The 27238-nt window shown below is 40.6% G+C and overlaps 1 protein-coding gene across 1 annotated transcript in view; it reads right to left on the reverse strand.

Annotated features, from left to right (window-relative positions):
• The window catches only part of DCDC1 (doublecortin domain containing 1), a 224732-nt gene that overhangs the window by 165650 nt on the left and 31844 nt on the right, over positions 1-27238 (reverse strand). Inside the window, exons 5-9 of the mRNA XM_027772760.1 lie at positions 26155-26280; positions 23671-23776; positions 16436-16570; positions 13127-13245; positions 7683-7743 (exon numbers count right to left, since the gene is read on the reverse strand). Coding sequence (XP_027628561.1) covers positions 7683-7743; positions 13127-13245; positions 16436-16570; positions 23671-23776; positions 26155-26280 — 547 coding nt within the window. The remainder of the gene's footprint in view (positions 1-7682; positions 7744-13126; positions 13246-16435; positions 16571-23670; positions 23777-26154; positions 26281-27238) is intronic.

The following is a 27238-nucleotide window of genomic DNA, read 5'->3' on the forward strand; positions in this document are numbered from 1 at the left end:
ACATATATATATATATATATATATATATATCTATATATAACTATATATAGATATATATATATATGTACTACAAGGCATATATGCTCACCAAGGAGAGATAGAAACAGAGAGAGTGAAAGTGAAAAAGCACCCCCAGGGAGGTGGCCATGCTGCTCGCCCTTCTCCTCCACTCTCCTCTTAGAATTCTGGGCATGCACGCACATGTGCCTGATGTGTTTTTCAAGCCATGGTATTTAGGACTCCAATCACACCGTCAGCCTGGTGGAATCCAGCTGCCTTAAGCACTGCACCACCTGAGTGGTCCTATTCTAGCACTTTCAATACCACAGTTCTTCAGCGTTCTCTAATCTGAGTGATCTTGACCTACAACCAGGCATCTCTGGTTCATCACGAGACCCTGGTTACAAATAACTCTCCTCCAAAATCTGGAACGCTAATGTTTATTTCAAGGGAATTAATAACCTAGTCTGCCTACTTTTCTCCCTTCTACTGTACCAGTGCATCACCTAAAATTGACCTTTAAAGTCTCAACTTCTCATTTTCAAAACCATCAGCTCTTTGGGTTTCATTGCATTCTTATTCAAATCCATTTTTACTGTCAGAAGATGAATTATAACAAAATATGTCCTTCATGACACCATTCCCACTTCAAACACTTTTCACTGACACCCCAATATATACAGCCCCATCCAGATGTCAAATCCCAGCTATGCATTTAGTGGCAAAGTGACTGTGGGTAAGTTCCACTCTCTGAGGGAAGGTTTTTTTCTCTTCCTTCTTCTTCTTTTTTTTTTTCTTCAGGGGGAGAAATTTTTGCTATAGGGCATGAACTTGCCAGAAAGACAGAAAGTGAGAAATCACCCCGGACCATGCTGCAAGCCCTTCTCCTCCATTCTCCTCCTGGGATCTTGGGCACACATGCACACACACTTGGCATGAGTTTGAAGTCATCGGGTCCAGGACTTGAACTGCGGTAGGCCAAGTGAGAGCCCAGTGATGTAACTGTTATGCCATCTGCTGGAGCCAAGAAGGGTGTTTTCATTACAGACTAAAAACATGTTCAGAATTTCACATTTAGTAAATTCTTCCTCAGGATATAATGGCAACTCTTTGATTGCTACAAAAAGGGATTCTTTTTTTCACACTAGCAGAGCTGGGGAATCCTATTCATGGTTCCCAGGTGTTTCCTCCATGTACGCTAGAAAGGTCAGTTTGGACCTAACCCTGGGACTCCACGAGACTGTGCCTGTCCTCCAGGAAGGAGAGCAGGCAGGCCGGCAGGGTCTCCAACCCTGCATTCTGAACCTCCTCGTGCTCAGGACAGTCCCTGGGCGTGTTTGCAAAGAGCATCTCTCTCTTTTTTTTCTGATTATACTTGTTTATTATTAAAAAAAAAAAAATACTAGATAGTATACTAATTTTTTTTAATGACCTATAATCCCGTTAGCCATTGCATATATAAACTTCCAGTTTGGTTTCTATACAAAGATATCTTTCCTTGGTATAATTTAAGCAGATAATATTGTTTCCTTGCCTGATTTCTTTAATTGACATTAATACATTCCTCTGTCGTTGGGAATGACTGTACATTATTTGTCATGATCACGATTAGTCCTTATTTAATAAGGACATGCCATAATATATTCACACAGTCTCACTGTTGATCCTTTCACCTGTTTTCAATCTTTACTATTCTTAATAAACATCCTTAAAGATACACGGTGGTACATACTATTGATTCATTCCTTGGGATCAGTTGCTGTAAGTGGAATTTCCAAGTAATAAGGAAATGTATCTTTTAAGGATTTTGATAGTGCCAGAAGTACCCTAAGAAATAGTGCAGCAGTCTCCGAGGGCTCCCGGTGGCCCTGGTCACCCCTTTGCAAAGCCCCTCCCGCACTGCACCAGCGCGGCTCATGGGACCCACGGGGTCAGGCACGAACGCTGGATGCCACTTCTGACGGGGCCGCAAGAGACACTGCAGCTTCCCTTTTGCTCCCCTGCCCCATCTCTGCCTTCCGTCAGCAGCCCAGGCTGTGAGGGGCTCTGTGGCAGGGCTGAGTGGGAATGAGCCCCGAGTCTGGCCAATGGTGACACGCGTGCTCAGAGGCAGACCTTCCAGCCCTTCCGGAGCCTCAGGTGACGGCACCCCTGCGTGGCCCTTCACTGAGGTCTCCCGAGACTCTGAGTGGGAGCTACCTCGCTGAGCCACTCCGAGAGTCTGGCCCACAGGAGCTGTGAGATGATAAATGTCTGCTGTGTTAAGTTCCTGTGCTTTGGGGTTATTTGTTAGACAGCGATATATAACTATAGGATGAGCATACTTTATTTCAAATACTTGGGACCAGAAGTATTTCAGAATTCTTCTTATTATTATTATTTTGAAATATCTGCATGTATATACTGAGCTATCTCGGGGGTGAGACCCAAGTCCAAGCGTGAAGTTCATCCATATCTCATATATGCCTCCTACACAGCCTGCAGGTGATTCCATACAGTATCTGTGACGATACTCCACCACCACACAAGAGGTGTCGCTAACTGCTGGCTCCCTCCGTCTATAGATTCTTTGTTTGAATGCTTATAAAGATGTCTACTCACCACCAAGCTGTGTGAAATGCTTTCATTCATGCTCTGTTCAAGTGTATGGCTCCATCTTTAAGTTTAACTCTTTAGTTAGCTGAAACTAGTGGACTGTATAGAGCGAGTGTTGAATTTTAATATGTTTTTGCAAATGACTAGAGAAATGACTAACTTCGAAAATAAAGAAAAAACTTACAAATAGAAACAATATGACAAAATGCAATAGATGTATCTAAATTCACTCATTGTTATTATCATTGTTAGCTACAAATGATTGATTAGCTGATACAGGCCAGGGTCTGTGCCAAATTCTCAAAATGCTGGTATTAATATCTCCATTTACAGATAAAGGCCACGAAGCATAAAAGGTTAAATGACTCAACGCAGGCCACACAGCTAAGTGCAGGAGCTGAAATTAGTTATTAATATCCTGGAGTAGTAATTCTTTTAAAAATAATAATAATAAATGGCACAAATTCCACTTAGAATCCAGCTGCAAATAATTATCAAATTTGCCTCCATTTTATCCTTAACTCAATGGAAACAATTTGAGATATGACTAAATTTGGAGCTAATCAAAATTTCTAAACCTCTTAAAAAATTAAATACCTCATTAATAAATAGGTTTTCTCTGTGAGTCTAGAATAACAGCAGTAAAAATATCAGTAATTGTGTTTGGGAAAGAAGTTTTATAATCAAAACCTTCTTAAAAATAATTTGTGTTTCAAACATGAAGGTACACATCATTCGTTAACTAGTAACGGTATTGTTGGGAGTGATTAGAAAATTAGAAATGAGAGAAAACGGGTAAAAAGGATACATGAGTAGAAGTGTGTGTTTAGGCACCTAAACTCGGGGAGAGGGGAGAAGAACCTACACTTACACCTTCACTGTGCACCTCTAGGTCAGCTGGTAGAAAGAGTGAGGATTTCAGAAGTCGGGCTGCTTCACAGCCTGGTGGTTGAAAGTCAGCTCTCACATGGTGGACCTGCACAGTTCGAGTCTAGACCTAGTGGCTTAAGAAACATGTCTGTCACATGTGCATGTGCCCCGAACCCCAAATGAAAGGAAAAGTGGAAGAGAAGGGATTTGGCATACCATTCCCCATGGGGTGTATGTTCTCTCCTCCCTCTCTCTCTGCCTTCCTCTGGACAGTGCACATTCTCTCTAGTTAGAAGAGAGGGAGGGAGAGACATGAACTTAGGGGCTGGCACCGTGGTGCAGTAGTTAAACATGGTATGGAGGGGGCCAGACACCACACAGCTAACTGTAGTTCAAATCATGGTCACAGAGGTGTGACACACACTCTGGGTGCATGTGCAAATGCCCTGGGCAGACTGGAGGGCTGGAGGAAAGGGGACTGTGGCATGACCAGGCCCTGTTGGGGTTCTCTCTCTCCCTCTCATGCATGCATGTACCCTCTGGCATAAAAAAAGATGGAATAATGTTGTTGTGTAAGAGGTAATCAACTGTGTTCAGTACAGTTTGGAATTAAGTAATCACATATAGGTACAGGCCGAAGAGTTGAAGGGATACATTGGTATGGTCTCAAAATTCTATTCTGGCTTTTTGCTTAGGCGAACAAGCTTCGGTCTTTCTGTGACTTCCTCTGCCAACCTAGAGCCTTGTATTAGCTGAGGAATACAGTGGAGATCATCCATGGAATGAGGACAGATAAGGGGAATGTTGGAATGAAGCTCAGGGCAAAACTAGATAGATAATTTGTAAAAGGAAAAAAAGCGTTGACATGCCATGGCTGTGTCAGAATCCTGTCTTCTGAACAAAGCTGAAGGACAATCTTGGCCGAATCAGTGAATGGGTTGGGATTTTAGCCAGCATGCCAATAAATAACTACTCAAGAAATGCTAGTATGATACATTTTCACATTTAAGTTGTATCAAACCCTCTAAATCTCTCTCTCCCCCCCCCTTTTTTTTTTTTTTTTGGTAGAGATTTTTGCTATAGAGCATGTGTGCTCACTGGAAAGACAAAAAGACAGAAAGTGAGAAATCATCTCCCAGGGAGGATGGCCATACTACAATCCCTTCTCCTCTGTTCTCTTCTCAGGATTTTGAGCACACATGCATATGCGCCCAGTATGAGTTTCAGACCACTGGGTCCAGGACTCAAAGCAGTCATCCATGAAGGAGTTCAGAGTCTTAATCACTATACCACCTGCTGGATCCAAGCTCTCTAAATTTCTAAAGTGCAGTTTGTTATAGAATAGCAGTTTAATCATTCAACTATAGAACAGTAGAGAAATAAAGGTACCATGTTTATTAGTAAGAGTCCAATAAGGGGCTAGAAACTGCACAAAAATTGAGTAAGGAAAGCTTAATACAAGCAATCAGTGACTGGACTGGGGAGCAGCAGAAAATTGGAGGCGGCCAGTAAAAGTTAAAGGGAATTCTAAAATATATACAAATAGCAGATAGAGGGAGTAGCCACTGTTCGTAACTAGGCCTGAGAGAGAACACAAAGAAGAGACCTGACCAGAGGCTCATGCTGGAGCACAGCCAGGACCACTGAAGTTACAGTCCTTGAGGTGCATTTGCCTTCAGAGTGCCAGGGGAAACCATCCATAGAGAGATGCCTAGCTGGGACATTCCAAAATGTCATCCGCTATGGTCTAAATGTCTCCCCAAAATGTATACGTTGAAACAATCATCAGGCCAGCCCATGGCCTGGTGGTTAAGATGACTGGATTCTTCATAGCTAATTGTGTGATTCAAGTTCTGGACCCAGCAGCTTAAGAACATGCTGAGCATGTGTGCGTGCACGCCCAAAATTCCAACAGGAGGGAGAAATAGAAGGCATTGCCATGTGACCAAGCCCCTGGGAGGTGCTTCTTTGCTTTCTTTCTCTCTCCACCTCTCTCTGGCAAGTGCATATATCCTCTGGGAAAAAAAATGAAGAAAAAAAAAAACAAAAAAAAAAAAACAAAAAAAAAAAAAAACCAGAGAGAGAAAGAAACAAAGAGAAAGAAACAATCACCAATGTGATAGTATTAAGAGGAGGGGACTGTAAGAGGTGATTAAGGCATGGGGGTCTCATAAATGGAATTTATCCCTTATAAAAGGGATAGAGGCAGCATGTTCATTCCTTTTCACCCTTTCCATCACGCAAGGAACCAGTATTCATCCTCTCTTGAGTTTATAACAACAAGGCCCCACCCTGGAAACAAAGAGCAGCCTTCAGCAGACACCAAGACTGTTGGTGCCCTCATCTTGGACTGCCCAGCCTCTAGAACTGTGAAAAATAAATTTCTATTGTTCATAAATTACCCAGTCTGTAGTACTGGGTTGTCGGAAAAGTCATGATGCATTTTTGCATAGAAAAATAGAGAAAAAAAATCATGACTTTTCCAACAACCCAATGTTTTATTACAACATCACAAATAAAGATGTCACCCAAGAGAGATATCCTCAAGGAAAGCATTCCTGGGGGTGTGCCCCTAGCAGCACTCTACTGAGAAGATGCCCAAGGCAGATCCCAGGCAATGAAGAGCAGATTTGGAAGCAGGAGGCAAAAAGCTGGTATCTGGCATTCCGTCAGTTATAGGGTGAACTATAGGTATGCTGAAGTCCTTACCCCTGATACCTGTGAATGTGATTTTATTTGGAATAATTGCATTAATTGTGTAATTAATCTATTTTTTGCCTTTCTTAAATATTGATGATTGATTAACATCATTTACGCTTAGAATCATAGAGTTGGCAGGAAACCTTGAGAGCTCAAAGCCAACATCCCCATTTCATTAAACTTTTTAGTAAATATAATTTACACATGTAACAGTACACAAATCCTAAATGTACAATTCATTCCACTTTCATATCATGGAAAGATGTTTAGCCACCAGTGTGAAGAAACTGAACATCACAGTACATCGCACACACTTCTGAACTTCCCCTTTTGGTCACTAGCTCCCTTCAGGCATGACAGCTCTCCTCATTTCTAACATCATTGATTCTGTGGTTTTGCTTGGTACCAAACTATAAATAACTGGGATCATATAATGTACATTCTTATCCTTCTAGCTTCCTTTGTCCACCACGTTTGTGAGGTTAGCATACATTATTGTGTACAGTAGCAGTCATCCATTGTCTGACAAACTACAGCACCCAAAAACCATGACCCACGAGCCAAATCTGCAGACCTGCTCCTGTTAAGTAAGAGGCTGTAGTGAAATATGGTCATACCCACCTTGTTTATGGCTACTTAGCGCTACCAAGGCAGAATTGAGAAGCTGGGATGGACATCGAATGGCCCACAAAGCTCAAAATATTAGGTCGTCAGAAAAGTCATAACACATTTTTAATATAAAACCACAAAAAAAATGCCATGGCTTTTCCAACAAGTAATGTCTAGCTCTTTATATAGAAGAAATTTGCTAACCCTGCCATGCAGTATTCCAATGAATATATGTACACAATTTGTCTAACCCTTTCTGTCACTGATGAGCATTTGGGTAATTCCCACTCTGAAGCTACTACAATGAGTGCTGCCATTAGCATTTTAGTAAATATTTGTTCAATGTGGAAGCATTCCTATTGGGCAGGTAACCAGGAGTGGAACTGCTGGGCTGTACACACATGATGAGCTTCACTAAATCTTGCCAGTTTTCCAAAGTACCAATCTATTCATTTTAATGAACAAGGAAACTAATGCCCTAAAATGTTGGGTCATATCATTGCAATGAATTAGGAAAAATACTTTGGGGCTTTGGAAAACTTTTGTCTTAAAATCAAACAAAATCTCCAAGGAAAGTATTGGGTTAAACTAAGTAAATTCAAAACTTCTAGGTACGGGCTGCAATCATTCTTGCAGAAAAAGCATTCCTTGCTCTCTGGACAGGATATTTTATAAGAATCTGAGAACAGAAAAACTTTGGAATAAAAGCAGTGGCTTGGGGACAGCAGGTGGTATGGTGGTTAAGAGCATTGGACTCCCACATGGCCAACCATGGTTTGAGTCCTGGACCTAGCGGCTTGCTTTCTCACTTTCCCTCTCTCTCTCTCTGGTCAAATTAAAATAAAAGAAAGTTAAATTTAAAAAGTAATTATTAAAAAAAAAAAAGCAGTGGCTTATAAAGTCCTTACCTTAGAATAAATACAGCCATCAGTTCCAAACACCCATTTCTGAGATTCATCTCCTATATGTCTGCAATAAAAATGTAATTTAGAGATTGGCACCTTTCTCCACACAGCAACACTTGTAGTTTCAAATAAAAATGATCATCGATTGTTTCCATGTAGCCTGGCAGGAGGACTGCCCACATTCAACCAAGGGTCCTCCATAATCACTGCCATGTCTAATCAGTAAGTGCACTGCACCAGGGCCAGCCGGCACGCAGTGGTTACATGCTCTGCGTAGAGAGCCAGATCCCACCCAGCTGACCACAGTGCAGTCACCATCCCGGTGGCTTCTTAGATGCACTGGGCATGTGTGTGAGCACAGCCATAGTCCTATGGGATGGAGAAGTGGAGAATAAAAGGATTGTGGCATGACCACACCCCATTGGGGAGATACTTTCTCTCTCTCTGGTGAATGCACATACCCTCTGGCATTAAACATATATATGTTGCTGGGCCAGCAGGTGGCATAGTGATTGAGGTACTGGACTACCACATGGCCATGGCGGACCACGGGTCAGGTCCTGTACCTGGAGGTTTGGTTTTCCCCGCTTTCCCTCTCTCTCTGGTGAATACATGCACCTTATATCAAGTTAAAAAGTAATAATATTAATTAATAAAATTAAATAAATAATTCTTAAATTATATATATATACACATACACACACACACACACACACACACACATATATATATAATTATAGTATTGTAGAATTTTTGCCCCCTCATAAAAAACAATCAGTTCTCTGAGACAGAGAGAGGGGTTTAATTATATATAAGGGTTAAAAGGAAGGTATGCAAAAAGATATCATGAAGAATTAGGAACCTCAGGCAACTTCTGAAACAGCCAGGGAATTTTATAAGGCAATATCATATTTTCTGAACTAAGTCTGAGTAAGAAAAAAAACTCTAAAATGTGACAAAGCTAATCATGCCTAAATTAACTAATCATGTATTCATTAATATTTAGAAATCTTACAACGGTAAGACACACTGAATTAATTGAGTGTAACAGAATGTTAAACAAGACTTTTCCTACTGCCTCAGAGTTTTCCCAGAAACGTCAAAGGTTGTGAACAGGAGGTGTGGGTAACACTCTGCTGGAACGCAGGTGCTGGGACCTGGGGACGGGAGGGCAGCTGTACCAATCTGCTCAGTGCACACGGGTTCCCCACCACATCCAGTCTGCATCAGAGAGCGTGACGGATTCCTGGGCATGTTGAAATGGATGCCTGATAACAATGTAGGTCTCCAGACCCCAGACCTCAGAGGTTTTGATTCTGAAGGGCTGGACTACATTAACAGGCACTGCAAGTGATTCCAACGATAAGAACTCTGGGAATTTGGGTGCATGCAGTCTATGGGTCCACAAACCTTGGAGAACACTGAACCAGAATGATGCGGGCATTGAGGAAAGGAAAAACCAGAGGCTTAAAATAACGAAATAATAATAAAGGCACTGTTTCTGCACTGCATTCCTGACACACAGCTCCCAACTCCCTTGGAATTTCCTGAGTAATAGAAGTATCTTTTCTCCTAATGAAGCGACTCTTGGCGGGCTTCGAGATAGGGAGCTGGTCATGAGAAAGACCAAACCATGTAGTAGCTTAGAACTTTCAGGATCATTCCACCTCCCCCTCTGGAGAGGCAAGAGAAGCTGGAGACTAAGTACGTAACCAGTCGTGCCTCATGACCCTAACGAACAGGGCCTGGAGGGCCTGGAGATCCTGCAGGGTTGTGGGTACATCCAGGGAGTGAGGCACCCCAACTCCACAGGTACAAAAGATCAGGCCCCTTCCAAATCGTGTCCTGTGTACCTCTTCAGCTGGCTGCTCACCCATATCCTCTGCTGATGTCTTATGTGATGAGCCAGTAAATGCAAATAAGTGTTTCCCTGAGTCTCACTGGCCCTGCTAGCAAATTATTGGACCCAAGGACAGAGTCGTGAGAACCCAATGTGGAGCTATTCAGATGAAATCTGGGACTTGTGACTGGCATCTCAAGAGGAGGCAGTCTTGTGGACCGAGGACTTAACTTGTGAGATCTGATGCCCACTTCAGGTAGTCAGAAGTGAATTGAAATGTAAGATACTCAGTTGGCACACACAGAGAATGGAAGAACTGCTTGGTGGAGGAAAAAAACGCCCACGTGTCTAGTGTCAGAAATGAAATATATAAAGTAGGAAAAACAATTTGCTTTTCCTATGCAAAATATGATAAAAGGAAAACTAACTTGGTTATCGGCTAAACGGGGTAGATGTTGGAGAGAGCAGACAGAGCGAAGTCTCAGATGTCAAATTTGAGTAAAGAGGAACGTGATACTACGAAAAGAAAGTTAAATTAGATGTGAGAAACATAAAGAATTTTAACACATGCATAAAATATCTTTCAAGGTATCACTGAACCTCATTCTCAGGCTTCAGAAAAATGTAATTGTTGCTCAAACAATTTCAGCATTAGATAGGTTGATGGGAGTACGGGGGAAGGAGATTTTCCTAGAGATCTTTATATTCTGTAATTAATACAAGATACATTATTTTTACTTGGAGTCGGCAAATATAACTGTGATTATTGTAGTAACAATTACCCAAGAAATAACACAACTGTTAGAATTTTAATGGAACTGGGTGCTATCTGGGTCTATCCCCATTTTATAGATGAATAAAGGGAGATGCAGAGATGTGAAGTGAACTGGCAGAATCACAGCCTAAAGGGGAATGGATAGGATTTTTAGCTCAGAACTTCTGCTATTAGATTAGAAGAGTAGAACACCATTTAATTTGTGTAACTTGCAAGATTGAAAACAAAATCTACACTTTGGTCTCATTCACTATAACTGAACACATAACTCAGTGATTTTATATTGATACAAACGTTTTTTATATATTTGTAGCAAAATAGTCACCTATTAGATTCATACTGTAACGAATCCCCCTGAAGTCCTGGAGAAGTTCATAGCCAGCAGATGAAGAAATGGCAGAAACAATACTGAGGGTCTTTAAGGCTGCCAATCTCAAGTTTAGAAATACACTGATTGCAGAATGCTTTGATGGAAATTAGACCATTTGAATATGTAAGGCTTACAACTCAGTGCAACTCTGCTGCTCACAGGAAATCTCCCCTTGCATTATTATGACCACATTTCTTTAAGATAAATAAAGTAGAAAATGATAATTTTCCAAAATACAAGACATCTGTAATTGGTAATTAGTATACTGATGCTAATCACCAAAATCTTTAAAATTCAGAATTTTATCTTTTAATTGGATTATAGTGTTAGCTTGAGAATCAGTCATGTTGAGTTCACTTTGACTTTCTGAATTTATAGCATCTTTCCCCAGGAATAATGCCATAGAAAAGATGTCCACTCGATTGGCAGCTGTGTGAGGGCAGAGGCCACGAGTACCCTCAGAGCTGATGAAGAGCCTGGCATGCAGCTGGAGGTTGAAGATATCTCTGATCCAGTAGGCACGTGATGGCCGGGAGGTGGCGTGAAGGCCGAGGCACTGAGCCACATGGCCGACTGCACAGCTCAAGTCTCCTGGACCTGGCCGCTTGAAAATCATGCAGGGCGTGTGTGTGAGTGTGCCCAAAAAACCCAAGAGGAAAATGGAAGAGAAAGGATTGCGGCGTAGCCATCCCCCAGGGGGGTGATTTCTCTCTTTCTTTCTTTCTCTGTCTTCCTCTGGTGAGTGCACGTGCCCTATAATATAAAGAGGGAAAAGAAATAGACATGTGAATACTGTATCAGTGAAGTAATAAGAAAACTTTGTTTTTCCAATCTTTGGGATGATTCAGGTCACTTAGCAATGACATTGTCGGTTTGCCTTTCATCCTCTGATGGTCAGATGCACAGAATAGAAAAGAAATACATGAAAAGGAAAAATACGTACGAGCATTTGCTGTATGGAGTAAGAATAAGATGACTGACACTAAAAGAGACATAACTGATCTAATGAGGCATGATATGTTTACAATATGCTTTGTGAGTTGTCAGGTTGCTACTTTAAGTGCTAGTTCTATTATTTTTTGTGTATAAAAGGCTATGTCTTGATTCATAGCTTTTGTTAAAATCATATTATACTCCTTAGGAGAAGAAGGAACATTTATTTCTCTAGAAGATGCTGCCACCTGAGGATACATTATTATTTATAATGAATTATGGTTATCTTAAGAAAAGTCATGTAGGTACTTTAAATTTTCTAGAAAAGATAAATGTATCCAAAAGTGCACACCCAGAGGTGAGGTAAGCTCTAAAAACAATGGTCCATACTGATTTCCAAAAAATAAGGTAGAACTTCTCAGTTAATGAGAACCTCTAGCTTTCTGAACCTCCTGCTCTTCTGCCTCTGAAGTAGGCCGGCTAGACCGTTAACAGGGCTGCAGCCATTCTGAAATGCAGAAAGGCCTCTGACCAAGTGCGGAGTCATAAGAAAGTCTGTTGGAGGAAGGGTCAGATGAGAAACCAGAAGTGGATATTTGAAGGATTCAGGATAATTACTCGGGGGAAAGCGGCTGACTAAGTGCCACGAGGACTGATTTGACCTGCTTGTGTCTTATCCCGATTAAGACCATGTTGACCTTTCTGAGACAGCTTGATGGTGTGTGCTGGCTGTCTTCCTGTAACCAGTAACAGAAATGAACTCCCTTCCACTCCAGCCTCTGTCTCTGGTTTCACTGATCACTGGAGAGCCAATCAGACATGGTTGGCCAGTATAACACCTCCACCTTGCAAGCGAATTTTCCTTCTCAGATAAAGGCCTGAGATTTTGCTTTCACAGCTTAATAGTTCACATTCAGAAGATGATAAAAGGTTAAGAATGTACACAGAAATTTAAATATTTTAATTAGTAATAAAAATGGATATAAAGAAGTGAGTTCTAATAATTATGCAATAAAACAGCAGATTGTCTATAACACAGGTAACCACTGGAGGCCAATATTTCAGTTTTTGAGAGAGAGAGGTTTTTGCTATAGGGTGCATGCACTCATTGGAGAGACAGAGAGAGTTAGAAATCATACCCCAGGAGGGATGGCCATGCCACAGTCCCTTCTTCTCCATCTCCTCTGGGGAATTTGGACATGCATGTGCACACAGATGTACCTGGCATGAGTTTCAAGCCTGCAGGTCCAGGACTCAAACCATTCGACCACGTGGGAGTCCAATGACAACCATTATGCCATCTGCTGGTCCCAACATTTCACTTATTAAGGCAATTTTAAAACACTACCGAACTAAATGGCATACATTTTCATACTTACTTTAGATATAAAAATTAATAGTGACACTGTGAACACAAATTTAAGCACTTAATGAATATTCCCTCTAAGCCAGGAAGCACCATAATCTCGCTACTCAGAATTCTTGAAATGAACATTTATTAACTTGAGCTGAAGAGCCAGAAGCATTACCTCCTCTGGAGGATTAACCGATAGCCTTCTAGTGACGGTCCCGCAGCGGCCTTGACTCTGATTGGATGGCCAACAGCTAGGCAGCCCTGGGTTACCGCTCGGCTCAGGATCACTCCCGTCTTCCCATGAATAGAGAAGGGGTAGAAAGGTCTAAATAAGTTAAAAGAACCAGAAAATTCAACAATGTGTCACAAATAGTGGGGTCATTATGCCTGGATAACCCCGGATATTAACAGTCACCGAAAGTGAAACACTACCCACAACTTAGCAGTCAGTGAGCTCTGCTCGGAATCAGTGATCTTCTGTCCAACGAGGGTGGCATTTTACAGTTCAGCGCAAAATAAAACAGACCTTGATGTCTTCATTTGTCCTTTTTTCTGTGCATATTTCACAGTGCAGTGATTTGGGGTCCATCACGTGTCACTTGCTATCATTATAACTACAGAGCTTATTTGAAATATGTATGCACAGAAAAAAAAAAGTGCAGTGAACTGAAAAGATTGAAACAAATCCTTAACCTTTGCACCAATGTAAAGTTTTACTCTGGGTCTAAATACCATGGGTTAAATGTTTTAAGGTGGTTTGTGAACTGCTTTTGTTTTAAATGTAAGAACTCTCCGCCAAGGAAATTAGTTGAGAATATTGTTTGAATTGCCATTAACCATCTCCTTAGTGAATCAATACAATGTTTTAAACAAGTAACAACACTGAAAAACTTATCTACACCTATTTGGGATTTATAGCATAGAAAATTCTCTATTTTTTTAAGAGAAAGTTTTGCTATAGGGTGCATGTGCTCACCAGAGAGACAGAGATAGATAGATAGAGAGAAAGCAAGAAATCGTCCCCCAGGGGGATGGCCACACTGCAATCCCTTCTCCTCCATTCTCCTCTTGGGATCTTGGGCACGCACGCACACGCGCCCGGCGTGAGTTGAAGCCACCAGGTCCAGGACTTAAACCACGGTCAGCCATGTAGGAGTCCAGCGATGTAACCATTACACCATTTGCTGGTCCCCCAAATTTTCTACTTTAACAAGTCAGAGGATTTATTTATTTTTGGAGAGGTTTTTGCTATAGGGGGCGTGCACTTGCCAGAAAGAGAGAGACAGAAAGTGAGAAATCACCCTCCAGGGGTGATTTCCATGCCGGGGGTATGGGGAAATGGCCATGCCGCAATCCCTTCTCTTCCATTCTCCTTTCGAGATTTTACGCATGCACACGTGCCCGGCGTGAGTTTAAGCCACCAGGTCCAGGACTCGAACCACAGTCAACTACATGGGAGTCCAGCGACATAGCCATTATACCAACTGCTGGTCCCCAGAGGATTTATTTTTAAAAGAGGAAGAAGGAATTCAGCTAAAAAAAAAGATTCAAATTGTGTCCTTTTTAACTTTTATTTCTCAGGATTTTGTTGTATAGAAAAGAAGCACACAATGTTTTGGGTCTAAAAAGCCTAGAAGGAAACCTTCCTTTGAACACGATCATATGTACAGAAAGAAGTGCTTGTGGTGAGGAGAGAGAGCTGCCACGTGTCAACCACTTCCTGCGCACCAGGTACCATGCCTGAACTTCACACTGTCTTTTCCTCTCATCTTCATGGCAACCACACAGGCAGGTCTGACTAACTGCATTCTGCAGATAAGGAAGCGGCAGTTCAGTGCTGCTAAGTAACTTTCCCAAGGCCACATGGCAATCCAAACCATAATCTTTGGGTAAATATTTAAATTACTTTTGAGGAAGTATTAGATAGGTACAGGTTTTCTGATATCATGAAACTACAGAAAATGAGAAGTAGGAAGGGCCTTCCATATCAACTGGTCCAGCTCTTTCCAGATGAGAAGAGGAAGGCCATACACGCACGTGATGCGTCACAGCTACTCCATGGCAGGGTGAAGACTGACAGACGCGCCGTGCTCCAGGAACCTGCTCCCAGATGGCTGGGCTGGAAAGCTGCATTCGTATTACAATGGAAAGGCCTACGTTCTGAAGTCAGGGCAAGAACCCCACCTCTGCTATCTGCTGACCTCAGTTGCTTCAGCTTATCATGAAAAACTGCACAGTTCTTAGGATGGAAGAGATGATAAATGGATATAAAGTTCCTAACACAGTGCCTGGCATAGCAATGGTACAATGGAATGTCAGGCATTAATATTAAATCAGAAACAAAATGCAATGTGAAAGGGCTGGCAGTTAATAGAATCTCCAGGCTGGAAGCAGATTTTAGGAATATCTCATCTAATCTCATCCCATTTGGGGACATGAAATAAGTACTATCTCTCAGCACATTTTATCTTAATTATTCTATATGTTTTTGACTCTCAGAGAATCAAAGAACAACAGTTAAGGGCAATTCAAAATTTCACTTGAGAAAATAGTTTCAAACCCGCCTTCCCCACAAACTGTGTAGCAGCAAACCTGATTGGGAGACTGCATTCCTAGGAGTGTTGATAACCGGCCGACAGTCTACAGTGAGGGGCACAGGGAGACAGAGAAGGGGAGACACAATCTGCACCTTCTTTTTCCAGACATAAATATGCAGGGTCTTCCAAAAGTTCATGGAAAATGTATATTAAGAAAAATTTCCTGAATTTCAAAAAATTTTTTGCACCAAAGTATGCTTGTACTTCAATTCCATTTTTCCACAAAGTTTTTGAGTTTCCTTTAAACATATATATACATTGGGAACCAGCAGTTAGCGTAATGGCTATGTCGCTGGACTCCCACGTAGTCGACCGTGAAAAAAAAAAATATATATATATATATACATTTAAAATATATATTACAAAAATATTTCAATAGTAAGAGGGAAGAGGAGGGCACTGTGTTCTCATTTAAGTCAGACTCAATGTAATAATAATAAAGTCAAAATATTAGTTGTAGCCGATGCACAGGTATAAAACGTGTTAGGCATTGCTCACATTGTAAACTTGGAGTGCTTTTAGAGCCATGTCCTTGCTAAAACCGTAAGCAAAGTCACTATACGGTGCTCATCCAGCAGACAGAGAAGCTGAGGTGGTGAAGCTCAAATGGAGGCTTCCAGGCACACCTCATGGAAACCACAAGTCTGGAGAATTAGTCTGCCCTGTGCTGAGTAGCCAGCAAGGCTAACAGTTCAATGAATGCTCACTGAGAGGTCTACAGTCAGAGATCACTTAGTCCTTTGGGCCAGGCAATCCCCAAAGCAAAAGTACCGTAACAGCCAGTAGTTGTCGTGTGCTCCCGTGCACGAGGGCAGGGGGTGCTGGAGTAGCACTGTGAGCCAGTGAACAAGGGGAAGCCTGCCAGCGAGAGCAGACGGTCCCGGTACCTTTGTGATCAGCCACACACTGGCTGCAGGCCACAGAGTGGGTGGTGCTACACGAGTCCCACTTTTCACTTCACTTCCTGAGGAAGTCAGCTTTCCAACAGAAACCGAGGCATGGAGGACAACACTGGGATCAACCTATGTTGTGAGAAGGAGTATGCGTTAACTTACAGAGGAAAAGTCTGCCTTCCTCAGCACACACACTTACCCAAAATAGGTTACTCTGGAACACTGTATACCCCGATTGAGAAGGTCTCTTTCCAAAACATAGAGCTCAATCCCTTTCAATTTAATCAAAATTTGTTGAGCATTAACTCTCGTATGTAAAACTTTAGACTAATGTTTGGTGTGCAATGTTACAAGATGCTTTCCTGCCCTAAAATATAAAAACAAGACTAGAGGCAATAACATTCTCTCTGTGTGTCTTTCTTTCATGCACTGACACAATTTCATGTTAAGATCTGTTTGAATAATTAAATCATGCTTTTTTTTTTTTTAATTTCAAATGCCAGAAGACATGAGCATTCACCAGAGAGAGTCAGAGAGATGGAGAAAGAGAGGGAAAAACCCTCCTTGGTGGGAGTGGTCATGTCACAATCCCTTCTCCTCCATTTCTCCACCCTATCAGAATTTGGGACTGGAATGCACATATGCCTGGACTGTTTTTTGAGCTTCTGAGCATATGCAAACCATGGTCAGCCACATGAGATTTAATCCTTTAACCCTGGCTAAGGGGCCAGCCCTAGATCGTGTTGCTATAGGCATGCAAAGACCGGTGGCTCATTTTCACTGGAGCAACCAAAACATCAAGTATCTTGAGAGAGAGAACATGTGAACCAATTTCGGAAGGATGTAGACAGTTTGAAAGATAAAATAAAGAATAAAGAGGCATTCAAAGTAAATGAGGAAGTTTAATCAAGTGTCCTAGGATTTGTAAGTACGCTTGAAAGGGAATCTGGCTGAACTGTAGAGTGTGTCAAGTGCAAGGCTATGGAGACAGGTGGACAGTAGGGGCCCAGTGAAAGCTTTCAAGCAGGAGGGACTAGATTACAGCAGATTTTAGTAGACTTGATCTGGCAAGGGTAGACATAATGGATTATAGAATGAAGATGTGAAAGGCAGAGACACTATTTAGAATCCTCATGAGAATAAGGAGATAGGAGCTGAGATGTTAGAGACCATAATAGGGTGGGCAGGAGGTGACAGACAGAGAGACATCACCCCCATGTCTCCCGTGACTATGATCAGGTTACAGAACTACTCCCCTTTATCAGATTGCATGTCGAAGACATTGTACCCCTGCTGGCATCTCTCACTTAGACTTGCTTGTCAAATTACCAGGCACATCACTGTAGGAATTCTATAACCTCATACTTAATAAACTTTATCCCCTAAATTATACAATCACGTCCCCTAAGTGATCATTATGGTTTGTAAATATCAATATTTATTTGTACAGGATTACAGAAACATGCCAATTTATGCTTTACACCTAATAAATATCAATGCTTAAATAACAATTTAAATTATTTCCTAATACTAAGAAATCCACTCTGTATCTATGCTAATACCAGATAATTGTTGAGTAGTAAATTATTTTTTAGAATACACAAATGAAATGAAGATTATAAAGGTGAGTTTTACAAATGTGATCAGGCAATGACATAGGATGTCAATGACAGCTAATATATCTGGTAACTTCTATAATGAAAGATAGCCATTTCTTGGGAAAAGGAACTGTCCTGTGGCTCCTATATATGAAAACAGAAATTTTCAAAGTACAGCAGCCCAGCCGTGTGAGCAGATTGACTTACAGCTCTTTGACTGCCTGTCTCTACTAGCCAGTAGTGGCTGGATCCTGGAGGGGACTCCCCCGCAGCTTCTGAACAAGGATAAACTCTATTCGGCTAATCCATCCACCACAGGACTCAGCATCGAAAGGAGCCCTCTTACTCAACCTCCTAACTCCAAGTTGCCATCACACGCAGAACTCCCCTCTGCAACTGGGCAGAAGATTGTTTTGACTGGAATCAGCCAGACAGAAGGATCGCACTGCCAACTGCTTCTTTGTACAGCACCTGCTGCCAGCGCCTAAATTCTTGTTATCCCCACAACATGGCTTAATCTTTTAACAGTTGGCTTATTGGTGAAGAGCGAAGGGGTCCTTTGTCTCTGCCTTGGGCTGGCACCCAGTATTAACACCACGCTGTTCTTCAAGAGATATTTTGCTGGACAGTTCCCAAGTGATTCCACATAGAGCAGACACAGCCAGGCCCACTAACTCAGCTTCATTTTGTCTCATTAAAAAAAAAAAAAGAAAGAAAGAAAGAAAGAAAGGAAGGAAATCCTGCCAATCTAGGATTCTGATATGCTTAAAACTAACAATGGTCATTAGATTTTTTTTCTTCCATTATTTCAAATTCTTTTTAATTTATCTGATAGCTGAGCTTTACAGAAAATATTTATGAGGGTGGAGAGATGAAAAACTATGCAAATTTAATTCAGGAGGAAAAGTGTTCTGACTATCTGCAGCATGGTATGTGGAATGTCTGTACATGCATTTGTGGGTGAGCGCACACGTGCACTCATGCACATGCGTATAGAAGCATTTCTGTTGAGACTAGAACCTAAACATATACTATCATACACATCACTAGAAAACCTTCTAAAGTCTTGTTCAGAATAAAAAACAGAAATTCTCTTTTATTCTTTTGAATCCTATATGTAATACATAGCTCCCTTTAAATAACTATTATAATTTTGCTTATTTGAGTAAACTGCTGATATAGAAGCTGTCAGTAACAAAAATGATGCATATACCTGCTGGACCAATTAAAACTTCCTGTTTAATTTTGTTTTCCTAAATGAGTAACGACTGATGTGGAATAGCCTTCAATATTCTTATGAAAATTCAAAATAATAGAATCGCTTATGGCCTATTTTTGCAGTTCTACTGAGGCACAGAATATAGGATGATGACCTTTTTTTGGAAGAAGAAGCTCATAGGTCACACTCTTCATTGTGACCAAAGTGTTTACTTTGCTATGTGAAAATTTTATAAATCTTCACTTTTGATAATGCATTTAGGGTCAAGTTAGTATTGGGTCATCAGAAAAATGATGTACTTTTCTGTTTGTCTATGCAAAAATGCATCATTGCTTTTCCAATGATCTAATAGTTTGGTACACAACTTAAAGTCCCAATTGTTACCAAAGAAATGTTACAAAATCTCATTTATCATGTTCTTTCTGTTCCCTACTAAATTGTTTCAGTTCTCTATCAGTTGCTGATTAGCTTACCCACCTCGAAGACCACAAAATGGAAAAACTTGAAAATGGAAAAAAAAAAAGCAAAAACCTCATTAAGCAAACAAACAAGGCGAAATATGTAAGATCTAGTGTGCAGTCTCAATTCGCTCCAATTGTTGGTCTGAAAATAATGAAAGAATTTGGGATTTATTTAAAGTCCTATTTCTTATGCTAATAATAGTTCAAAATTAAACTAAAAGTTCATTTTTGCTCTCCTATATCAGTAATTTATAGAATATGTTATTTCTCAATGGTCTGTTCACCAGATAAATAGGATAAAAAAGAATTCTTTACCTTTTCCCAGTACTTATTGTGGCAAAAAGAATAATGCCAGAATAATATAGAAATTCGGTAGTTATGGATACAAGCCATGAGCCATAAATGCTAAATTTACAAGGTAGCTTGTAAAAATATGCCATAATTTTAAAACATTAACTTGGAGTTTCTCTTGCTGTTTCCATAAGGAAAGTCCTCACTAATGTCCCACCGATGTCTCTGAAGCCACTTAGAAAAAGGTTAGGATTAAAATAAGTTTCCTTTTTATTTCAGCAGAATAAATGACCTGTCCCTTTTTCTGTTGTATTTTCCCATAACCAGGCACTCCTCAAGCTATTCTTCTCATAAGATGCTTTTGCTTTTATATTAACTACCATGAAGTTTAAATCTCATCTATTTCATGGAAACGTATAATTTTTATTGCCTTTCAATTGAGTCCATCGAAAAATGTTGCCAATTTGAGTAACAATAGAAAGCTGTTGAAAGGTGTATTGGTCAAGTTGTCATTTTGCAATAGATTCCAACTCTGTTTCTGGAATGGATAAAAGAGCAACAGGTTGTAATTGTCAGGGCTATATCAGTCTCCCACATTACAAATGGGGATTAGATGCTCCAAATTCTTCTCTGTAGGAAAGGTTTTACTTGTCAATATGAGATTTAAAAGAACAGTCAGGGGTTGGGCACCAATATCTCTGTCGCAAGCCAATTTTAAAGCGTAAGCATCAAGAATATCGGCTTTTGCCTCCCTTCCCTCAATCCCCATTGTAATCCTCTTAGTGTCTTCTTTCCCTCAACGAACAGCTAGATTCTACAATAAAATGCCCTCCAGATATCTGTCACCTCTGCCTGTCTTCATCTTTAAAAGAGCTCCTTTTCAGGTTATTAAATTATCATTCCCAATGCACTGATCACCTCTCTGTAAATAATTGGAGACATTTTGCTGAAAGGATGTGAAAAGTTTCATGGCTAAAGGAGAGCCATCTTTCTTTGAAAGTGTCTCTTTACTATTCAATTTATCAAAGTTTTGCTTTCTTTTTTAAAATTATTTATCTTATTCTATTTGTTATTATTATTATTTTTACATTTTGCTACAGGGCATGTGTGCTCACCAGAGAGAGAGAGAGAGGGAGAGAAGGAAAGTGAAAGAGCAGGCCACCAGGTCCAGGACTCAAACTGTGGTCGGTCATGTGGGAGGTTAGCATCTTGACCAGCACGCCACCTGCTGACCCCAAATTTTTGTTTTCTTACACTACTATTTTGGCTGGACCAAAATTTTACTCAAAATCAATTTCTTCTTCCAAAAATACAGTAGTGTATAAACATTTAAGATGAGTATTTCCTCATTTTTATGAAATCATCGCAACCAATTAATAATCATGAAATAACTATGGATTTTTATTCTCTCATTTTCAGAAAATACAGTTATCTTGTAAAGTCCCACTTTGACCTAAAAGCAAAGAGAAAAGCTTCCTTTGGGTTCCTTTCCCGATATCTCTTTGATTCCCCATCCCTTCTCTTTCAGGTTTTGAGCTGGTCTCTGTTGGATGAATTAACTAACTGGAAAATTCAACTGAGTTTTGGTAAATCCGAGCATCTGGACAATGTTGCACAGAAGATGGTCAGGCTAGCCTTTGCCCTTGAGGAACTGTCAGTCTAGCACGGAGGATGAGACAAAGACCTCCTGACACAAGGACCAAATAGACCACTGCTTCACTGAAATATCCCCAAAGTCTCCTGACTTTCTACAGAACTGCCCCCAACGTCCCTAATGTTGAATTAAGTCCTTTCGTGATCTGCTCCCAATAGTCCTAGTGGAATCTACCATTCTCCCCTGTCTAGCACTGTGTAACCTGAAATACACTCAAACCTGGAGCCTGGTTGACTTTGAGACATGCAAAAAAAAAAAAAAAAAAAAAAGCGGGTAAGTGGAACAGCATGAAGTGCGACGTCACTGTCAATAAGATGGGGAGAGGCAGTGGGCATGTCAGGCCAGGAACAACAGAGCTGGGAGGGTGGGGGTAAAGTGATTTCCGGAAGCAGTCACAGTCAGGGCTAGAATGACGGGCACGATCGCAATGACGGTTATCAAATGCCACCTACATGCCAGGTTTTGTGCTAGGATATGGTGCAAGGGTGACTAAGAAGGCAAAGAAAAAGAGGATGAATTCTAGGCAAGGGTTCCACATAGACATAGTAACAGACAGCGTGGAGTCCTTTCTGAAAACAGCAAATGGACAACCTGGTTGGGGAACAAAACGTGCACGTTGGAGACAGTTGGCCTCGACAGGCAGGTTATGACCGGACGCACAAGCATGCATCTGCGCTGGCCCCACGTTTCAGACTTTGTGCTAGCACTGAGGACTACGAAAGGAGAAAGATAAACATCAATGCCAAGGAACTCTCGATTAGTGGAAGAGAAAGACAAGCAAATGCCTATACCAAAACATAAGCCCTATGAACAATTTGGGCTTGCCATGAGTTGAGTTTCCTAAAGAGCTCATAGTCTCTGGATACACTGACCTATAAAACAAAAGGATCAGGTACCACAGCACAGAGAAATAGCAGTCATTGTAAACACTCCTTTTTTTTTTTTTTTTTCATTGTGGAAGGCACATAACACTGGCCAGAGAAAGACAGAGAGAGAGGGAGGAAGCACCCTCCCCTCCCCATGGGGTATGGTCAGATGGTTAGATCTCCATTCCTTCTCCATCTCTCTTTGCTGTTGGAATTTGAGGCATGCATACATGTGCACTCACTTTTTTTTTTCAAGCCGTTGGCCAGGATTCAAACTGCAGTCAGTCATGTGGGCTCCTGCTCCCTTAACCACCAGGTCACAAGGCTAGTCTGACTTTGTTTCTCTTTCTTTCTTATTCTTTTTTCTTGCTTTCTTTCTTTCTCTTTCTCTTTCTTCCTTTCATGAAAAACATAGAAGGGAGAGAGAGAGATTCTTGACAGGGTCTCGCCATGTCCGGATCGCCCACTCCACCCCAGCCCTCTATCCAGCAAGGATTACAATGCTCCCAGTCAGCCCCAGTGTCAGGTCAGATTTGGCTCTAGTGTCACACAGTGGCACCTGACAGCCTGTGCCATCATGGCTGGGCCTTAGAAATGTTCTTAAAAAATCCAACTCATCAATACAGCTGATAAGCCAAACAATAGGACTTAAATGACATAATTTAAGGGGCAGCCAGTGGTGTGGTGGTTATAATGGCTGGATCCCACATAGCCAACTGTGTAGTTCAAATCCCAACCCAGTAACTTGAAAAATATGCTGGGTCTATACAGTGTGTGTGTGTGCGCTCAAAATCTCAAACAGAAATGGAGGAGAAGGGATTGCAGTGTGACCAGCTCCCTTGGGGTGCTTTCTCACGTTCCCTCTCTCTCTCCAGCAAGCACATACACCTTTTAGCAATTTTTTTTTAATAAAAAAAAAAAAGATGTAATTCAGGTAGAACTTTTTCAGGTAGGTATGCTATATATTGTTTCAGTTTTTAAGTGCCTAATTAAGAGGAAATAAGGAGTAGTACTTTCTCTGACATCTATAAACATATTTTGTAGTTAAAAACATTTCCACAAATATCCTTTTAGTCACCACAGGTCATATGTATCCGGTATATAAATGTACCTTATTAAGTACAACAAATAAAATCTGACCTTGCTCTGTAGGAAATGGTTCTCCAAATCCACTTTTTCATATTGATCAGGTATCTGTTGACTGGTGCAGTTGAAATTAATTGAAAATCCCTCAGAAATTTCCCAACTAAAAAAAGCAAAATATTTCATTATTTTTGCAAGAATAAAATGTATTTAATTATAAAACTTTTTGCCATCATAATGCTTTATGCATCTTACACTCTAAGAGTGAGAGAAAAACATGTATACTTCATGATCTTTCTTTTTTAGAGAGAGATTTTTGCTATAGGGCGTGTATGTTTGCCAGTGAGAGAAAGAGAAAGCTAGAAACCACCTCCCCAGGAGGGATGACCACAGTGCAACCCCTTCTTCTCCATTCTCCACTTGGTATTGTGGGCATGCACACATACACATGTGTCCAACGTGAGTTTCAAGCCACCAGGTCTGGGACTTGAACTGTAGTTGGCCATGTGGGAGTCCACTGCCTCAACTACTATGCCATCTGCTGTCCCCCATGATTTTCTAAAACAGAAATTTGTTAAGAGCCTTGGTATCTAAATTGAGAAAGAAAAGGCCTTAACATTTTACCTTATAATTATTTATGATATTGGGGGATTCCATGCCTAATTAATTGTTAATAGAATAAAAAAATGATCTTTTATGATACAGAACCACTTACTGTGAATGCCTTCCTCAAAGTTGACTTCATATTCTAAATACACCAAACTATGAATAATAAAAGGTGTTTTTAGAATATTAGTGTTAAATGCACTTGTTTGATATTTTTAGAAGAGCTTTAGGAGGCATCACAGGCTGGCAAATATGTAGAAAACCACAAGCAAGAGGGTGAGTTTCATTCTTCATTCAGCCAAATCAATTATCTTCAAAGTGAGCCAACTGTTATCCTAAAACATAATTACCTGGCTCGACACTGATATGTCGAGACATATCATACGGCATGCTAGTCACTAAAAAATAATCCTCGGGACTGGGATTAGTGATTTTTATCAATATTCTGAGAAATATAAGTAAGAGTATGACTATTAAGACTTCATTTTAAACACTTTCAAGTATAAAAGTTAAGTGAATTATTTACCAAAGTTAGCTTATACAGTAAGAGCAACATCACACTGCACTTAAGGAAATAAAATGAAGGAGGACTACATGAATTAAAAATACAAACTAACAAGAGGAAGAAAGGGAAAGAATTTAGCAAATTTAACAGCTTGAGGAAAGATTATTACACGCCAAATAAATCTTAGAATGGAAAACATCTATAAAAATAATGTTGATAAATTATTTTCCATCTATAAGAAAAAAAGAAGAAGAAGAACAGATTTAAGTCTTGCCTGGAATGCCCAAGTACTCACTGGAGGACAGAGGTCATTTCAACAGCGACTGTGGAAGACCAATGAGCTTGCCCTTCTAGACAAATTTAGCAATAACTGTCACTAGCCGGATGAAAGACCTCATAGACTGCTCTGGGTTCTCGAGCACACCCTCTACTTGGGTCTTTTCAACTGTGTAGTCAGAAGGCCTAGACGAGGCCTTCAGTAGACCACCTCGTCCAATCTCATACCAGCATCACGCTGCAATGTCCAATACAGCAGTCTCTATCCACATATTCACATTTCAATTTAAATCCACTTCAATGAAACCCAAAATTCTGTTCCTCAGTCACACTGGCTGAACCTCACGTGCTCAGTAGTTACAAAGTGTGTCTCTGTCACCCAGGAAGTGCTATTGCACAGTACTAGACCGTGGGTCATCACTCAGGTCCATAAGACAGATGCCCTGGGTTAGTGTCCTGACTCTCCGTGTACCAGCTTTGTAACTTTGGGCCTATTACTTTGCCCTTTTATGCTTTTATTTCTGTCTCTGGCGGGGGGCGGGAATGGAGTAACAGAAGAATAATAGAGAATAATGGGAATAAATCATTGTTCTGAGAATTAAATAAATATTGACCAATTCATTTATTACTGTGCCCGGTCTAGAGTCAACACTCAGTAAATGTCAGTTTTTATTATTTACAGTAAGAAACTGACACCCATCTGCTTCAGGACAGCCCTGAGCAGAGCTGAGGCAAGATGCCCAGATCTCCCACCGCCTGCTCTTCTCTTCTTGTCCCCGCCCTCCAAGCCCAAGCACAGAGCCTCTGCTTTTAGTTTGTCAGCATCAAATGACATGTTTCAATGTGAACATATGTACTGAGGATAGGGCATTTTACATTTTAGTTATTCCATCTAACATTATTAACTTACAAATAACTATTAACTTACATCTTAGACAAAATCAGCACTTCTGTGAAGCAGAAACAATATTCTGCTCATTGCACTATATGATTTTTTTGAACTAAGTGAAGTTATTGAGTCTTTCAAGCAATATCTTATTATACCATGAAATGAGTCAATAAAACGAATAATTGTTCATTTAAGATGGCTCAGAGAACATCTTAGTCTGAACCAGGCCACTCTGATTACTTGAGTCAAAGTCAAGTCCACTTACCTGTCGCATGCAGGTAGGAGAGCAGCATTAGGGTCCAAAAAGGTCTTATATGCAATTGTAACACCATCTCTGGAAAATGCAGCCACCCTGTCAAAGGTCAAACCCAATACAGGGTATAGGGGCAATCTGAAAGAAGGAAAAGAACACCAGAGCTATCTGCAAAATTAAATACACGCTGAAATATGAGCACAGTTAACAATTAAATATACACTATCTGAATCTAATAAAAGCCAGAGGTATTAGATGGCACTGCTGTTAGTTTCGTGCATTGCTATCTGAAATGTACATTTATTTAGCTGAATTATGATACTAATATACAACATGTAATTTTGGATAGTTGCAACAGGGGTAATTACAAAACGTAACTGCAATTATAAAAGCAAAATATTTAATTGAGACAATCAATTGTTTATGTAATGTTCATTTTTGATGTATATCTATAATCATGCTGATCTTTGGAACTGATAAATAATCCTTAATATTTGGCTATAAACAGCTATTTTTTGTGAGCTCACTAAATGTGATGCTGATATGATTTTCATGTTACATATTGTTAGGTACAATGTTTTGGGTGCACTCGGGATTAAAATCTAACAGAAAACACACCTGAAATTGACGGTCACTATGTCAACTGTGAGCAATGACTCTCCACTACCGATGAAGACATGCTATTTAACTCTGGAATTAAAGGGTTCAACCACATCATCTATGCAATCTTGTTGCCAAAAAGCTTTGAACTGAATCTAATAATGAGAAAACACTGAAAAATCCAAAATATGAGGCATTCAAGAAAAGTGCTTGGACTCTTGGAAGAAAACTCTATCACAAAACAACAAAACCAATGGAAGAGGAAATGTTCTAAATTAGTAAGCACGAAAGAAAATAACCAAGCGCACTGCGGGAAGCCTGCTTGGATACTGGACGGCACGAAGCTCTGAAGCACGCGTTGGACAGCCTGGACAGCCTGTGTAAGAGGTGGCACCACGCTCTGCCGCGCTGTGTAGATGCTGTCATGTGCTTGCACAAAAATCGTCCTGGTTAAGTGACAGGTTCAAGGCAGTAGGAGTGAAATGTTTATGATTTT

This window comes from Tupaia chinensis, unplaced genomic scaffold, assembly GCF_000334495.1.
Source record: "Tupaia chinensis unplaced genomic scaffold, TupChi_1.0 Scaffold000037_9, whole genome shotgun sequence".
NCBI classification, from domain to species: domain Eukaryota; kingdom Metazoa; phylum Chordata; class Mammalia; order Scandentia; family Tupaiidae; genus Tupaia; species Tupaia belangeri.